General features: G+C 40.4%; 1 protein-coding gene across 3 annotated transcripts in view; it reads right to left on the bottom strand.

Moving 5' to 3' along the window:
* nolo (ADAMTS-like no long nerve cord) overlaps positions 1–19403 on the bottom strand; it is a 752674-nt gene that overhangs the window by 266849 nt on the left and 466422 nt on the right. For all 3 annotated transcript variants that reach the window (XM_083130826.1, XM_083130827.1, XM_083130828.1), the window contains exon 3: positions 6210–6347. In XM_083130826.1, coding sequence (XP_082986952.1) covers positions 6210–6347 — 138 coding nt within the window. The remainder of the gene's footprint in view (positions 1–6209; positions 6348–19403) is intronic.

The following is a 19403-nucleotide window of genomic DNA, read 5'->3' as shown; positions in this document are numbered from 1 at the left end:
ACTTGAATCAAATGATGCACGACATACAAAAATGGACCCAAATACATCAAAGGTGAATCTGATTCTTCGAAGAAACCATAAAACATACTTTAGTGCATCAATCGATGCATTCTGATGCATCAATCGATATGATGCACTTAGTTCTCTGAGTGTACCCTCCCCGTTCCTGCGCCACTGCTATGAGAGGTAAAGAAGCGACATAAAACAAGTAAAAATATTCAAAACAGAGAAACCGATCGTGCAACCATGGTTAGTGCGAGATCCTATTAAGGCAAAATCCATCACCCGAAGAACCAAGTATTCCATCATTAATACCCACCCAACACACAGCTCGGAACACAAAGCAAGATGATTATACTCTCGCCCGTTACCATCTCTGTTGCAACAATGTCTATAGTGCCAGTAATGCTAAGCAAACAACAATATTGAATCCATATCAGCGTCCTTTGTGGCCGCTCTCCTCGCCTCATACAGACGTTCCTTATATGTAAGACAAAAAAATAAAGTTGTCAGAAGCTATCAATTAGGAGGTCGTTGTTAAGTTGTTCGATCTTTAAAGCCGTGATTAACGTATTCATTTGTGTCCGCACTATCTTATTGAAGAGTGTTCTTCCACGTATCTTTGTGGCCAATCCTCTTTGGGAACTCGTTTGTGAACGGCTCACATAAAGCGATCTTTTACAAAGATCCGATCCGTTTTTGAGTGGGCTCCGTAGGAGTGACTGTTTATTTGTCAAGCGGTTTGACAAAATGGAAGCCATGTTCTTGTCCAATTAGTATATCGATTGATCTCTACTTGATGTTCGCTTTCATCTTATTGGTTCTTCAGTTCTTATCAACATAAACAGACAGGTTTGTATGGAAACCTAACTGGTTAAATCGCCATCAATACAAAGTGCAGGGTGATTCTTGCGGAAGAGATCTTAGAAAATCTGTTACGGGGCACAAATGAGGCTTCGAAATTATATGCGCAGAGTTCTTCCATGTTCGATTGCAACCCCCGCAATTCAAAACAACTTCGCTACAGGTTGGCCTCTGTTGTCTTGAAATAATGTGAAATGTCTATTATGTGTGTGTGTGTCTTTATTTCAGGTATCTTCTCTGTCTCTCTAGACTTTTCACGACGATGAGGATGATGATGATAAGATAAAACTGATCAAACGACATAAAGAGACACCTATGTTTAAACCGAGACTGGATTGATTTGCTTTATTTTACTTCGCTTTTTGTGCCACTTTTGGCTAATGTGCGAAGATGGATATGAGTGATGACATGACGAAATTGATGAATGGACACTCGCAAACATCCATGCCCAGGCCGAGATTCGAACCTGGGAGCCCTGGCGTGTGCAAACCACTCTGCCACGGGGGCCGCCTAAGCCGAGACTTGAACCCGTAACCATAGATGGTGAGATCGTGAGTTCACTACTCAACTTGCTCGAAAAGTTTGGATACAAAGATTAGCTATAGTACAATAATATTATTATTTGGAGTCTGAGTAGAAGTTCTGTGAAAGTTAAAAAAGACGAACTATTTTCCTACATTTGAATTAACTGAGATGACTGAAATAATGCTCCAAGAAATTACGTATTATACTAAAGTGGACTTTAAAAAAAATAATAAAAAGGAGTACCACGCAAGAACGAGAATTATGATAGAAATAGTGATTGAAATTTGCCGAGTTACTAAGTAAATAATAAAGTTTCTTATTTCTATTTAATTTAAGAAGAGATCATCATCATTCCCGTAATATACTGGATATTGAAAGGAACAAGATAAGGACTCAATATCCACAGATTTCGGTTCATTTACGTATTGATAGATTACTCGCAACTTCACCATTTTCTGCGTTTTGCGTTACGCAATAAGTCGTAATATATAACTATTGCTTATCATCAGGGAATGTATGTAAATTATATAAGAAGCTGAAATCTGTTATATTTTGTATTATCTTTGCGCATCATGGCATGTAGACTAGAAAAATTAAGTTTTTATTTTCCATATTTGTACATACGTATATTAGGTTTTGGCTCATATTTTACATATTTTAGTTATTTCTACATAATATTTCCATATTTCAGAACATTTCTCAACATATACTCCATTTTCGCCCAACAATTACATGTCCCCGTTTGACCGAATGAGTTGGGTGCATGCTAATAAATGACAAAGTCCGAAGCGACGTCAAACAAACAAAATTTTACGATCTTTTTTTTATACCCTCCAATTGCTTTAATTACAAGTTTTCTGTCATCCGAAAAATAACATCCTTTCTTTTATTAAGATTTACACCTCCTAACTGTTTGATTTCGCTATTGTAAAACACTTGAAATTCCTATTCATTTAGAATTGTTGCCAAAAATAAAGAATGGGGGCTCAAGCATCGGCTCCTGGTTGTTACAAACGTTATTTTGTCAACGTTGGAAGAGATTCCCAGGTCGAGCAGCCTATTGCTAACCCCAGCATCGCTACTATAGGTCCTTTCAGTTCTTACGTCGGACGATCTAGAAGTTGGCAAGGGAAGTGGGGGAGCGGAGAATTCGCCGCAGAACAACCAGACAACAGCGGTGGCACCGAGAAATACGACGTGGTGCAAATAATTACTACGTGAACTAAGTTCTACAGGCTGCTGCGTTTCTTATCGCGCTTGATTGGTCGCTTCTCCGCTCCCTTTGCCAGCTTCTAGAGCGACCGCCGTAAGAACTGAAAAGACTTATAGTTGCGTGAACGACAGCAGCACCAAAAGCAACGATTTGTGGCACACGTACGGGATTCGCTTCTGGTTTCTCTTCAAGACAGTCACGATAGCAGCGCCAGAAGCAACGATTTTGTGGCACACGTACGGGCTTCGCTTCTGGTTTCTCTTCAAGACAGTCACGACAGCAGCGCCAGAAGCAACGATTTTGTGGCACACGTACGGGATTCGCTTCTGGTTTCTCTTCAAGACAGTCACGACAGCAGCGCCAGAAGCAACGATTTTGTGGCACACGTACGGGATTCACTTCTGGTTTCTCTCAAGACAGTCACGACAGCAGCGCCAGAAGCAACGATTTTGTGGCACACGTACGGGATTCGCTTCTGGTTTCTCTTCAAGACAGTCACGACAGCAGCGCCAGAAGCAACGAATTTGTGGCACACGTACGGGATTCACTTCTGGTTTCTCTCAAGACAGTCACGACAGCAGCGCCAGAAGCAACGATTTTGTGGCACACGTACGTGATTCGCTTCTGGTTTCTCTTCAAGACAGTCACGACAGCAGCGCCAGAAGCAACGATTTTGTGGCACACGTACGTGATTCGCTTCTGGTTTCTCTTAAAGACAGTCACGACAGCAGCGCCAGAAGCAACGATTTTGTGGCACACGTACGGGATTCGCTTCTGGTTTCTCTTCAAGACAGTCACGACAGCAGCGCCAGAAGCAACGATTTTGTGGCACACGTACGGGATTCGCTTCTGGTTTCTCTCAAGACAGTCACGACAGCAGCGCCAGAAGCAACGATTTTGTGGCACACGTACGGGATTCGCTTCTGGTTTCTCTTCAAGACAGTCACGACAGCAGCGCCAGAAGCAACGATTTTGTGGCACACGTACGGGATTCACTTCTGGTTTCTCTTCAAGACAGTCACGACAGCAGCGCCAGAAGCAACGATTTTGTGGCACACGTACGGGATTCGCTTCTGGTTTCTCTCAAGACAGTCACGACAGCAGCGCCAGAAGCAACGATTTTGTGGCACACGTACGGGATTCGCTTCTGGTTTCTCTTCAAGACAGTCACGACAGCAGCGCCAGAAGCAACGATTTTGTGGCACACGTACGGGATTCGCTTCTGGTTTCTCTTCAAGACAGTCACGACAGCAGCGCCAGAAGCAACGATTTTGTGGCACACGTACGGGATTCGCTTCTGGTTTCTCTTCAAGACAGTCACGACAGCAGCGCCAGAAGCAACGATTTTGTGGCACACGTACGGGATTCGCTTCTGGTTTCTCTCAAGACAGTCACGACAGCAGCGCCAGAAGCAACGATTTTGTGGCACACGTACGGGATTCGCTTCTGGTTTCTCTTCAAGACAGTCACGACAGCAGCGCCAGAAGCAACGATTTTGTGGCACACGTACGGGATTCGCTTCTGGTTTCTCTTCAAGACAGTCACGGTAATAGTTACAATACCCAGACTGTATTTTATGTAGCGCGTGTAGTGTCTTATGTTATTAAAAAAAACTTTTACAATATTAAGTCCATATTTAACTCTACATTTTGGTGGAAACAACTAAATATGTACGCGTATTTACATATTAGCACATTTTTACTACATATAAATCCGTTTCCCCCAACCTACTTCATTGTGGTCCTGCGCTTGTAGACACTGACGCCATCTTAGCAAAAAAGATGAACAAAAAAATACCGACGCAACCAGAAAGGGAAGATAAGTATTTGAATATTTTCAAACCTCACAGGCACGCTCCTAGAATAAGTATATTCAACAAATATTTACATGTGTTCCACGCGGGAAAAAGTTCTAAGCGGGCCAGTCAGAAAGGGGTAAAAAATGAAATCCGACGACAAACGGAATATCTGAAGAATACACTTGTGAAGTGGTCAGAGCTCAGTGGTCACCGAAGGGGTGAAAAATAATGAACTCCCTGTTCGAGGGCTGCTTTCAGGGATAGATCAATCACAAGAGAGAGAGAAGAAGCCGCTCCTGTTCAATTAATGCTTTTGTGTTTTCCTGGCGCTTACGGTTGAAGAGTCAGAGAGGGTGAATGGGACAGGTATCCACGTGGAAAGTTACGAGCGGCATCATCAAAGATAAACAGAGCGTACACTGAATGTAGGAAATGTTCAATGTCACCCCGTCTGGAATTAGGGAGAGGATTACTGTCGAAATCTATTCGTATTATTGATTTAGGAAGGACGGCTAGGGTTGAATGGCATCCGCCTGAAGTTTGTATAAATGTCATAATGGTAAAAAAGTAAAGTAAAGTGTTCCCCTGTGCATAGCACCACGCCATGAAGGCGTATAGGGGGTGTGGGGGTAACAAAGGGCATTCATTTATTCAGAATATGCTGCGTAACTATTAGTAACAATTAAATGAAATCTGTATTTTACGTTAAGACTCAATGGGCAATTTAGCTCTTCTTCCTTGTCAGTTCAAATGTAATTGTACTCAGTACACTGTAAATAGCGCCGTATAAAAGAGGGTTTCCAATTGCCAGAAGTGAGATAACCTAATCTTAAGTGTGGGGTGCAGAATTGAGCTTGTAAAACACAATTTTTGTGTTCTGCAACCAGCGGCAACGCCAGAGTGGGCGAGGTGGACGTCTTCCCCCGGCGATTCGTCCATCCCACAGTAAAACATTAATAAACAATTGATCTTTTAAACAGAACCCACATTTGTGTATGGTATTTAGGGCTTATTAAATTTGACTACTGCCTCAGAGAATATGCATATACCCTTCTGTCTCCTCACTCATTTTTTTCTGACTTCATAACTGCCTTTAACCAATAATTACTGCGAAAGCCACTATTCAATATGACACAGCTATCACACACGCGAAATATCAATAATCTATATTCTTCCTTTCGCTTGTGACGAATATTGTCCAAACTTGATTCCAACGTATCATCAAGTCTGCGAAACAGATATCCGAGCTACTAGCCTTCTTGCCTTGTCCCTCGTCCGGTATTGCCCAGCTCTCACATATATCTTCCATTTCAGTTGAAGCGCTGAAAATAACCCTTGCACCATATTACCCACACGTAGAATTAGCATTCAATGCGTATGAATCTGACGACGAATGTTATCAAGATCATTCTGAACGGTTACCTCCCAGCGTGGAAAGGATAAGATCAACCTGCATTGCTAGAATCCAACTTCCTTTCGTATATTGTTTCTCGCACCTGTATGTCGAGATTTCGTGACACCGGAAGTCTACGCAAGCACGATGCAGTCAAGGGTTTACTGACTTGCATGCTTTTATCCACAGAATAAATGTTGCTTTTTCAGCTGATAAAACTATGAAAGTGAGTAAACCCTTCGTTGCACCATGAAATCATAAATACACCACCAAGCACATGAGTAATTTGTACTTACATAGGAGCGCGGTAAGGGAGTCCTGTCAAATTTAGCCGGGGATGGGAAGAACACTAAAATTTTCTGCTTCTGTTTCAATGACCTATGAAACAGAAATAGATAATACTATTTCTAACTTACCTCCAGTAACTTCTTCTCCAGCTCGTCGAGATTCGATACGCTCGTATCGAAGTCTACCTCGCTGTAGTCTGTCTCCTCTTCGATGTCCACATCCACCAGTGTCGTGTTCTCAGATACAGTTCGGCGTGCCATTAAAATCTGAAAGAACAAAATCGAAAAAGCAAATTAAAATCTGTCTGTATATAGTCATGATAAGGATAAAATTGCCAACGAATAATTCAAACACATTACTTAAGGTTTACAAGGATTGTTACGCGTAGAAGTAATTGAAACCATATGGCTAGTTTCGGGTTATATTGATAAGCATAAACTATGAATTTATCACATTGTTAGTGTAGTCGATAAGTTAAGAGAGGATCCGCTCTTTATACATGATATGATCAACATACATACATACATACATGTTATATATATATATATATATATATATATATATATATATGAGAGCGAGAGAGAACCAAGGGTCTTTCCAATGAGGATGTAGTGGCAACACTGTAATGCCTTGTAATCAAGGGTTACCGGATTCGATTCCCAGCGGAGGCAAATGGCACAGTAGTTCGGATCCCACTTTAAACTGAATAACATATCATATATGAGCATAAAGGCAAACTCAGAAGAAAATTAAAAACCAAATGGTACGACATCTGAACTACTTCTGTTCAGTCTCTCTACATCTCATATTCGTATCGTTTGAAGGCTTCATAGGAACCTTCCAAGATACTTGACTTCGCAGAGCTTTACGCTAACAACTATTCCATGGCATATCAGCTATACCTAGGAAAGAAGCTATTTGAGAGAGACACCCGTAATTTATTTATTTTACTCTTCTAAATTATTATTTTCTGATAGTTGGGTAATTGTGAAATTCTATATTATTATTCCATACATACGTTCATTTTATAACCAATCCCTCAATCAACCAATTACCCTAAAAAAACTGAACAATAATTTGTAAACCAATCATTAATCTGGTCAACCGAATCAATAATTGGTCAACACATACACTGACCATATACTAATCTTACTAACATTACTTACACTTTATCTCTAACAATTTACAATATGCAAACCTTGATTGTTTTGGAAACAGGGTACTTTAAGCTGTAAATCAAAATTAGTGTAATCTTAAATATCAATGTAAACGATATGAAAAATGTAAATTGAAAAACAAAAAAAATATACATAAATCAGTACACAATAAACGGAGCAACCAAAATTCTAAGGAAATGACGTCCTGGTTTATTGTTTAAAGACACCAGGACATAAGCCCATACCTCTGAATGTATGCGAGTGGTGGCGGGGTTCTTCAGGGGGTTCCCCCTTTTTTAAATGCAAAATTACAAACTTTTCTACCACACATTCTAATTAACAATTAACTCTTTGTGATGGGATTAGGTGATAGACCAACTGAATAATATAGTTGATCCAATCCAATGAGTAGTATTATGATCGGAGTCTGTATAATTATTATAGATACTCTGTCCCAGGAGTCTGTGGAGCGAGCAAGTCCCTGCGCAAGTAGAGACTCAAGAGAGCTCGACCAATGAACGTGTGAGAGCAAAGGGGTTTCCATGGAGGGGAAAGCGCGGTTGAAGCTACCAGCCTTTTGCAGCAGTGCGCACTGCTTCTCTCCGCTAACTCGCTTTCACCCCTTCTCCTCCGTTATGCGCAGCGTTGCTCCACAGACTACTGGGACGGAGTGTAACATCTGGACATTGCCTTATTTCGAATGTTCGATATTTCATTCTATAAACAAATCGGTAAAATTCAAGAATGCTGATTTAATTGTGTCCTTCACTCGTTCTTTCATCGATTTTTCTTCATCCTAATTTTCGTACAATTAAAGTACCAGATAATAAAAATAGAGAGAAAAACTGAATACAGCTGTGGTGATATCTCTGTTGTTAATGTGGATATTTATAACTCTCGCTCAAAGAGAATACAATTGGGTTTGTAACCTACCATTTGCGGGATTCTGAGATGCCCCATGGGAAATTCGAAAGCTGCCTGTGCGATAAGAGAGTGGGTAGCGTGGGAGTTCACAGATAATTAGCGAAATTTGTTCCTATTCCAATTGGCTATTTCAAATGGGCCTATAATTTCTCACCAGTATTTCCGAGGGCAAAATATAAACAATCATGTTCAGATGATATAATAATACAGGGTGTAACCAAAATATGGAGAAAAACTCTAGCAATGGACTCTTCACATGCAGAGAAGGAAAATAGGTTGTATTAACATAGCTAATTCGACTTGCAAGTATGATCGTAGTGTACTAGTTGGAATTACTCAGAAGTTGCTCATGTTTATATAACTTTTTTCCTTCTCTGCATATGAGGAATCCATTGCTGAAGATTTGTCCCATATCTTAGTCACACACTGTATATTAATACTGCAAAACCACTATACGTGCTTACATTTCACGTTTTCTGGACAAATTTGCCATTCTGACCACTAGAATATATGTGCAAGAATTGTCTGATTCGTTAAATTTGCAGTCTCAAATTCAGTCAGACTCTTAATTGAAGGTAGTGGTGGTGTGCCTAGTGGGGGTTGTTGGGATCATAAACATTATTTGGGCCTATTTTATTTAAAAACGCCAAAGTCAGGAAAATATGCAAAATATAGACTGGTAAACTAAAGAAGGCACAACCCTTTTCAGTGTCGTGTCCTCCTCTTTAAATCCCTAGAGTTCCGAGATCGACTCCGGGCCCTGGCATGGTAGTTCATGACCGGTGTCCCTTCATCAATTTCAACCAATTATCATTCAACCTCATTGTCGCGATTAGCCTAAACTGGTAGGAAGGGTGGTGTCAAAAGATAAATATAGGTAAAGACGAAACATTGCTAAAGGTGCCTCCGCCGGAAATCGAAGCCAAAAGCTCTAGATTACAAGGTGACAGCGTTAGCCACTACTCTACAAAGGAGGACCACCTTCATTTCTTCTCCGGAAGATTAAACGAGGTTTAAATTCGACGCTTGATTGTAATACTCTTGAAACTATCTAAGCTGTAAGGACCTCGATTCAAATTCTCGCACCGTTTACTTCCGGTCTATCTATTCGCTCTGGAAATAAGGAAAAAGAGGGAATAACATTAAAGGGAAAAGAAACAAGATAAGAATAGTAATGAGAAAGAATATCTCCCTAAAATTAGGCAGAACGACATGAGGCAGAAGTCCCTAACAAATGAAAATCAGAGACTTCGAAATTATTGGCTCCAGAAACGAGAAGTAAAAAAAAGAGAGAAAAGACCGAAGTAAAAAAGATATCTTTTTCTAGTTCCAATGTAGCAGATGCATGGTGATCACAGAAAGGAAACCGCCTGAAGTGTAGGGGAGAAAAGGGGGTCTGCAAAATATAAAAAGATTTCCATATTCCTATATTAGAATTATTGGAAGAGGGAAAATGCTAGGAAGAGAATTAGTTCTGTGATAAAATCTTTTTAAAGAGAAAATTCCTTTTCTTATATATGGATATTACCTACATCTATTTTGTGCATGCCTTAAGACTTATTCGTCTGAACAAAAAAATGTTGTTCAGAACTGAAAGTAGAGAACAGTGCAGTGTATTACTTTCCGAGAGCTTTTCACTTCAAAGTTCATTTTGCTGGATTTAATTGAATTTTTGTTATTTAGCGTCGCTTTTCTCCCACGCTAATCGCGACCATGAGGAATTGATGAAGGGACATTCCCATGCCCAGGTCGGGATTCAAACCCGGGATCGCAAGTATTGTAGCACGCTGTTCTAACCACGGTGGTCGACAAAATTCCTTTTGTGCACAAAACTTAGGATATAATTCAATCTGAAATATGCCTCAATGAACTCCCAATTACAATGGCTTATATGGTAGGAGAGGACAACCAATTTTTTTCGAGAAAACCAGCATATTTTTATGGTTCAAGAATTGAGAGCACTGAATATCCAATCAGGTCCTTGGGAAAATACATTTGCTGCTTTATTTTCCTGGAAACTTAAGCAAAACTTACAGGTGCATCAACCCACTCACTCATGATAAGCTCTATTCCTGAACGTTGGAAGGTTCTGCAGTAAACTGAAGTTGAGAATGAAGGGTGGGGGATATGGGCGCTTGTGGTGAAATCTGACCCCCCCCCCCCTTCCCATCTCTTTGCCTTTACCAGATATTGAACCTGTATGGCTTCGTACCCATACCCGTACCAGAAGCAGATCGACCAGGAACATTTGATCGGTTCCCACGACCTTCTCAACCACGCCCACGTGGCGGGAGGGGGAGGGGCGAAAAACAAGATAATTTAGGGGACGGTGTTGGTTAACGTCATCGTAAAGGGTTTAATCATCTCCGCGCAGGAAAAAAATAGAAAGCGAAATGACGCGGGAAGAAATCGGAAATTAAATTTTCCTGTCTGCCACGTTTGGTCTTTTGAGAACACAAATTCTAACGAATGTGGAAGGACTTTGGAGTTTCCCTACTGGAAACGTTGCCGACTAATAATGCGACTTCAAGTTCTTGCTGGGGGAAAGAGAGGAGGGTTCTCAGATGAACAGAGGGACTTGGGTGTGATCAAAGCACAGGCGTCGTCGGAGAATTCTGTCGCCTTGCGCTTCCATGGAATGGGAGGGAGGAGAAGAAATTGAATATCGCAGACCTGGTGGAAAATCGAGTATCACTGCTACTGTTAAGGAAGGTGAGATGTGGCGGCAATAGATTCCAAACGTTGATCACATTTATAATATTTTTCATTTCATTCTGAAGTTACGAGATAACGGTTGCACGTATACTAACTATAATGTTTGGAAGATTTTGTACACGTATATTCAATGTAATGTTGGAAAGACTTTGAATATTCTACGAGATAGAATTGGAAGACTTTGCGTATTCGATGTAATGTTGGGAATACTTTGCGTATTCGATGTAATGTTGGGAAGACTTTACGCATTCAAAGTAATGTTGGGAAGACTTTGCGCATTCAATGTAATGTTGGGAAGACTTTGTGTATTCGATGTAATGTTGGGAAGACTTTGTGTATTCGATGTAATGTTGGGAAGACTTTGTGTATTCGATGTAATGTTGGAAAATCATTGTGTATTCGCCATAATGTTGGGAAAACTTTGTGTATTCGATGTTATGTTTGGAAGACTTTTTGGTTAATCGCAGGGGAGAGGGTGAGTGATGATATGATTAAATTGATGAAGGAACAGACACTCACAAGAACACCCATGCCCAGGTCGCGAATCGAACCAGGAATCTCTGGCATCATAGCACGATGTATTAAACACTCCGCCACAACGAAGGTTGGCTTCTGAATAAAGTCACACTTCTTTTTTTCTTTACAAAATATTAGTGACTATACACAAAAAAATCTAGAGATTATCAAAGTAAAAACCTTATTCAAAGGTGGCACAGTTACTCAAAATTTACTGTACTGGTCACGTTTTCTACTTCCCACGGTGCAAAACACTTCTTCCAAACTGTACTTTCCACATTATCCTCCCCCATCCCCAACTCATCCACTTCACGGCCGATGTTAATTAAAGAAGAATCCAAGCATTGGTCATTTGATACAAGGCAAGCAGGTGTTGAAGTCTTCATTTACGGCGGCGAGTTTGAGACGGAGCAGGAACAGAACGCGCCACTCATCCACATCCTTCCCCTCCTCCTCCAGAGAGAGAGAGGGAGGAGAAGAAGCAATGGTCCATCTGCTTATCTCTCAGAATCCCGAAGGCGATTTGGTGGAGTTCATCCTAATGAAAATGGAAAGGGTTGGTCTGGAATGGGCAGTTATGTTATGTAAGACCAGAGCTCGCCGACTCCATACAGAGACGGTTCTCTCTCTCTCTCTCTCTCTCTCTCTCTCTCTCTCTCTCTCTCTCTCTCTCTCTCTCTCTCTCTCTCTCTCTCTCTCTCTCTCTCTGCATAAACCTGTAACTTTAGTTGCCGGGATTGTTCAAGGCGGAAGCACTTGCTTCTCTCCCATGTCGCTCCAATGCAATCTTGACACGCACCTCTGATCTGTCAAAAAGATCTTGCAGACACGAAGCTGTTACACCTGCCTTTATGCACGACATTTGAAGTCGTAGCATATCTGAAATCATTATGGATATTCACTAGTTGTAGGTTCGCTTCCCGGCAGAGGCACATAATGGCTAAGATTCCATTTTAAACTTAGCTTGATTCGTGAACTTAAGACGAACTTTAGCAATTTAAATCTTTACTAATAGGATTTCAGAGTAGATCAACATAAGGGAAGTTCGAGTTTTAAGTCCGCTTTATGCACAGATAGGCTGATCGTGTGTGGCCCTGCAGTTACAAGTGGAATCTGAACTGCCATCACGGAGGCCATAAGACTTCATAAATTAGCACGGTTGCCCAGTAATATGACCTGATGAATTTATGTTAAAAAAAGTTCTAAGTTGGTCAGTTCCTAACACAATTTACTAACCTCCTGGGCTTGAATAGGAACCCAGCAAATGGCTCAACGTGACTCCACCTGGGATCGAGCCCGGGACCCCTTGATTACAAGGCCTCCCCGTATTGAGAGGAGGGTGCGGTGTAAGCTTCGAGCTCCGGCTACGGGACGTGCGCAGGTTCGAGTCTCCTGAGGGAAGCGTAAGACTGTTTCTCCTGAGATTTCGTCCTATGTATGGGACCGGTGGCCACTCACCATCGTGAGGATATTGGGGAGCTACGGATGAGTAGCGCAACCATGTCATAGAAACCTACAACAAGGACTGGAGGTTAGTCATACCACATGTAACCCCATAACTGGCTGGATATCTCCGGCAGTCGGCAGGTAAGCACTGGCCATGGGCGTATATATAGTTCACGTAGGGGGAGATATGATTAGGATTCCTGGATGTCATAAGTGAAAACCTGGGACATTGCTGACTGGAATCTTGTTAGGGAGCGGGGGAGGGGCTGGACCTGAGAAAGTTGTATATACAACTTAAATATTATGTACATTTGTACAGTCCCATTATCATGTTCTTTACACTTCTTAATAAAAAAACAGAAATCCACTTGGAAGTATATTATTAACCTTGCAATTCCTTTTCGGTGCCACAATGAACTAAGCTGCTATCTCACAATGTCGAAACTTTATTTGAAAACTGACCGAGCACTGACCGTTTCGGTAAGCAGCTTACTATGCTGCTAGCAGATGGTGGCGCCATCGTTGTGAAATTTGGAAAACAACTAGAGTTAAAATATGTGCTGAACGATGCACAAAAATTGCTTTTGGACACATCACTGAGATTATCGACCTCAGTTCATTAAATCTACCACGCATTACATCAGCGCCAGTATATCCTTGAACAAATATTTTTTTTCTAAATCCACAACCAACTCAGAGAGAGTAGAAGTAATAGCTGAAGCTAACCCACATGCAGTTACATCTCCAACAGGAACAAATCGGAAATATAGTTTCCCATTTCGATCTAGACTTCGGGAAATGATTTATCGACTCTCGGGATTATCGAACAGTTCGAATATTTCAAATTGTCAAAAAATTAGAACTTCATGAATGCTTAATATCGGGAACTTATAATGAGATGATAATATTCGTCCTACAAGTTCACAAACAACTGCTTCGGCCAGAGATTACATGTACCATTATAGAATTTGCGAAATGTCAGAAATTATCTGATCATTTTCCAGAAAAATTCCGAAACTATCAGGAAATTGCAGACATTTGGTCTGCAGTACCATCTGGTGTGTGGAATTAATTTCTTTCCAGTCCGTCTCCTGTCCTTCATTTTTCATTTTCATTGTTTTCTGCCTAATTGGCAGGTTTTTCACTGCAATTCCAGCTTTCCCTATTCTCTGCCTTACGCTTCATAATAGCATACGACCCAGTTAATTTAATATCATCCATAAGCTGATACCTCTTTCTTCCACGGACTTTTCCTCCTTCAACCATTCCCTCCAAGGCATCCCTTAGCAGGCAGTTCCTTCTTAGACAGTGTTCTAACCACTTTCTTTTCCTCTTCTTGATGGTCTCCAGTATAGATCTTTTTTCACCAACTCTTTTCAGTACGGCTTCGTTTCTTACCTTGTCCGTCCATTTTACACGCTCCATTTTTCGCCATGTCCACATTTCAAAAGCTTCGAGTCGTTTCTCTTCATTTCTTCTCAACGTCCAGGTTTCTGCACCATATAGTGCTACACTCCACACAAAACATTTCACTAATCTCTTCCTTAGACCTATGTCCATGGGTCCAAAAAAGACATTTCTTCTTCTATTGAAAGCTTCTTTTGCTATTGCGATTCTCATTTTCACTTCTTGGTTGCAGCTCATGTCACTGCTTATAGTGCATCCGAGGTACTTGAAGCTATCCACTTGCTGGAAAATTTTACTGTTTTCTCTCACATTAATATTCCTTGGTTTCCGTCCTATAACCATTGCCTTTGTCTTGTTTACATTAATCTTCATCCCATACTACTCACAGATGCTGTTTAACTCTTCTAACATACTATTTATGGTTCTTTCATCCTCAGCAAATAATGCCATGTCATCAGCAAATCTTATGCAGTTTATTCTTCTTCCTCCCAATTTGACACCTCCTGTGCCCTGGAAACAATTTTTCACTATATCTTCTAAATAGATATTAAACTAAGTAGGCGATAGGCAGCATCCTTGTCGTACTCCTCTTCCAATTTCACAGCCTTCTGTCCTATAAGACTCTAATTTAGAAGAACAAAATAAGTCTGAATACATTTTTATGAACAAGCTGATAGAACAGGTAATGTGGTAATTTTCCTGAACCAGCGGGGGGGGGGGTTGGGTCCGTTGAACCCCCCTTAAATACGCCCATGGCAGTGGCCCTCACGGGCTGTTACGCTACGGGTTATTAAATTAGAGCAATACATTTAACAAATAAACCGAATAATTATCAGAGGATAGACAATGACTCACCGGGAAGTAAGGAGATGTTTGAGAATAAAGTCTGATAAAAGAGCAGGTCGGTGGCCTCCGTGGCAGAGTGGTCAGCTTAACGTACCAGAGGTCGTCGGTTCGAATCCTCGGATCCTTTGCCCCATCATCAGTTCAATCGCAGTTAACCCAAGAGGAAGAAAAGCGTTAAATGACCGATCATAAAAGACCAGATCTTGCAAAAGAATTTCTTAAACAAAAAAGATTGGCTGTTGCTAAAGTGGAACACGCTGTACACGGAGCTGCATTTAATTCAAAACCCGAGATTTCAAATCGTTACACCGAAATAAGCCTCCACAGCCTTGTTTTTCTATACCTGAAAAGAAGAAGAGGAGGAAAAAAGGAAACACAGATAGCAACAAAAGCATAAAAGGGAAAACCGTGTAACTTGAGGAAACGTCAATGCATTTTCCTCTTTTTACAGAACACATGCAGGTTAATCAAAGTAATGGAACAGGGCGCACACACACACACACAAACACACACATACAGATACACAAAAGAGTTTGAGGGGAGGAAACACATAAGAAGGAACAAGGTACAACAGAAGGCATATGCAGCAACAAACAGGGGAGATTAAGATGACAGAGAAAGGAAATGCTGGTTCTATTAGACTAAGTACTTTCACTTAGATAACCAAATCTCTGGTGACCCACTCTATATTTTGAAACAAGCTGTTTTCCATACCATTCTAATCCTAGCAACATACAGCCATCAATACAATTGACTTGAGAACTTTTAATGATAATTTCAACCTCGGAGTAACGAATGTGCCAAGTTTTTGGCTTTCAATCTTATCAACAAGTACAATACAAAAAACTTGATTGGAACTTAATTAGGCCATTGAAGTATTGTTTTTAGATAAGCGTTATGGTACCTGACACTTATTATAAGTAAGTACGCTAAAACGAAAATAGTTGATTATCCTAAGACAACACCTTGGTTTAGTTTACACGTTTGTAAACGGACATCGTGAGAAATTTGATTTGAATATCAATGATGTGTTTTGGTTAAATATCTTAATAAGTTTCCTTATATTATACTTTTCATTGTTTTTAACTGTGTACCATGAGGTTAACACAGTGTATGTTTCATGGGATCCACAATGATTCATACGGCCACATCATAGTTGATAACAGTTGTGTAAAAAGAAAATCATATATGTGAGACATCCAGTGTGGTATTTGTAGGGAGGGGATGGGGGGGGGATTCCTCTCCTCTGGATACTTGTTTCCCCCCTCTCTGCTTGATAAATTTTATCCCAGGAGGGGAATGATATTTGTGGGGGGAACAATAAATTATTGGCACTTTAGTTACTTTTCCCATTTCGCCATCCAATTGCAATACTTTTCTGTCAGGCAACTGGAAGCTCCATTTGGCGAACACGAATGTGGTCTCAAGCTCTGCTCTATTCCTGGAACTGTCGAACAAGTGGCCAGGGTTGAAGACCATCTCCCCTCTTCTCTTCGTCCACGTAATTTAGCAGAAAAATGCCACCCCAATGAATGTGGAAGTTACAAATGAGTTGTCACGTGTCTCGAACTTGTCTCCACAGAAAGTCTGTATTTCTATGAGTGGAACTATAGTGCACGAAGATACGAGTACTCTACATTGAATTTTTGACGCGAGCGCGATAGCCCTTTGCGAAATCATTTGTAAAGAACAAGTGTGCTCTTTTTTAGAATAATGAACTAGATTTCTTTGTGAAGCTAGAATGTCAGTGAAACACGTGAGCATTACGAGTTCCAGACTCTGCAATATCAGGTATCTGCCTTCAAAATGAGCGAAATCTTATAAACCTGGTAGCGGTGAAGGCTGTGTTGATCAAAGGATGGGTTCTGAAAATTTACAAGTTCATCTACACAAGAGGCAGGAGTATTAAAGTGGCGAGTTCCTTTTGATTGTTGGTTGCCTCTGGAAAATTACACGGCCATGGCTTGATGTATCTAGTGATGTTACACACACACATTATCTTTCAACATCACTGATTTAAAACATATGGTTAGCACATCACGCTACGATGCCAGGGGTCCCGGGTTCTAATCCTGGCCTAGGAATGGGTGTTTGTGAGTGTCCATTCATCAATTTCATCATATCATCACTCATCCTTATCTTCGCAATTAGCCAAAAGTGGCAGAAAAGCGAAGTAAAATAAACTCAATCAAACTAAAGTAATATTGGCGAGTTGGAATGTGGTATCTTTTGTTGGAAATATTTTTCAGTTTCAGCATGAGCTGCCAAGTTGGTAGTTTTGTAATTTTGCAGAGAGATAAACACGTTTATAAAATATCATGATTAAAAGTACAGAAGAATCGATATTGAATTCATTTCCTTGATCAGTTCCGTAACAACAATTGATTATGAAATTACGTACACAATGATGGGCGTTAGTGGTAATCGCAAATATCTTGTATTCAAGAAGTCCCAGATTAATTAGGCGTAACTTGACGGGGGGCACTTGCCCACCTAACGAATTTTCAGAATTAACAAGCTAATGGAACTTGTGTTAAGCTCCTGAGACCTGAGAAGCAAGTTAATGACTAATTTTCATAATTTCGCAAATGTAACCGTAATTTAGCAAAGTAGTATTGGGTGCAACTTTTATGGGGTAGAAAACTTTATTTGATTGTGTCCCCCCACCCCAAAGTTATGCCCAAGTTCGGTTCTGATTCCCAAAAGTTATAGGTCCCAGGCTAGATTTCTGAGGGTGGGTGTCAACATCTCACCTTTAAAACCGTAGGCTCGGTCCCGATTAGCTGTTCTGATCATAAAGTGGACTTGGCCTTTCTGTCAAGACACAAATTCAAATCGGCAATTTTCAGTAATTATTAAAAATATGTTCTGTTCAAAGCATTTTTTTGAAAAAAATTGAGTGACATAAAACGAAGTGTTGAGTGATTGATTGAGTTGGTGTTTTAAGTCCACTTTATGCACAGAAAAGCTAATTAGGACTGGATCTACAGTTTAAAGTGGGATTCGAACCACCACGTACCTGGGGGGCCTTCCCGATGGCGCAGCGGTAGCGTCGTCGCCTTGTAATCAATGGGTCCCAGGTTCGATATAAACAGTCAGTAGAATCCCCCCTTCTGGAAATTTCTTAAATACAGACACCATACGTTATGCTGTCTTCATGCATTTCAACAGGCAAACTAACAATATCGTATTCTAACACACACACAACACCAGGGCAGGCTTCAACTATTTTTATTGGAGGATCAAATAGTTAACTGTTTGTTTTATATGTCGTTTGCTTTTCCACTTTAAAAATTTATTTATTTTATTTATTTTAATTCGTTTGTCTACCATTTTTGTCTAATCGCCAAGAAAGGAAGAAAGGAGATAATATGAATTTGATGGAAGACAATGACAAACGTACAAGGACAGAACATAACGAAAACCCCACAGAGGATTATGTTGGCTGTGGTTCAAGACGCCAGAGTCTCGTTAGTCTACAAAATGCAATAAAAGGTGTACTACGTGGAAGAGAGGTTGATATTTGGATGTCTCACACCACAAAGATACTTTAAAGAGGCATTATATTGACGTATTGTCATCGCTATTTAGAGAAACCACTGGTTAGTAGTGGTTAAAAGCTATTCTTATATAATTTGAATACACTGGGATTTGGCTCTCCATAAAACACGTGAACAAAGACACAAGGCTGACGAAAGTGGTTCCAGCATTCTTATAGGATATGTTATCACTCGTCAAACTAACTTCTCGGTTGACGTTCACTATAGAAATAAAGCTAACTTTCTACACTGCTATTTTCATATTTTATTTAATTTATTTGTAGGTGTGGTTGACTCCTTGCTTATCAAAAAACCCATCTATGATTTTATCAAGAAAACGTTACTATCGTACAATGTAAAACAATTGACTAATTTTACCGTGAAATTACAGGTAGCTAGGACACGAATTACGTTCACCGTAGAAAACACTAACTGCAGAAGGAACAACAAACGCACTATAAACACAGGGAAAGCAACCCCTCAGCGTTTGTCGCACTTCATTTGTTTGAAAGGGGGTGCCATCTACTGCCATTAGATGGCAGTAGCATAAACCCTTGAATATACTTGAATATAAACTTGTACAGTCACGAACAGTTCTGGGTTGTAATAATCACATTGTCTCCCAATGAAATCGTTACAACCCAGAAGTGTCCGTGACTGTACTTTTACGTAAAGTAATTTATATTTTAGTGTCCACATCCCTCACAATGAGTGTTTTGCAGGTTTTTCAAAAGCATTTTAAATCATTTGTTTTCATGTACAGTGCATTTGT

Source organism: Lepisma saccharinum, chromosome 11 (assembly GCF_977018435.1).
Source record: "Lepisma saccharinum chromosome 11, izLepSacc3.1, whole genome shotgun sequence".
Classification (NCBI taxonomy): Eukaryota; Metazoa; Arthropoda; class Insecta; order Zygentoma; family Lepismatidae; genus Lepisma; species Lepisma saccharinum.
This window is presented reverse-complemented; position numbering and strand designations above follow the sequence as displayed.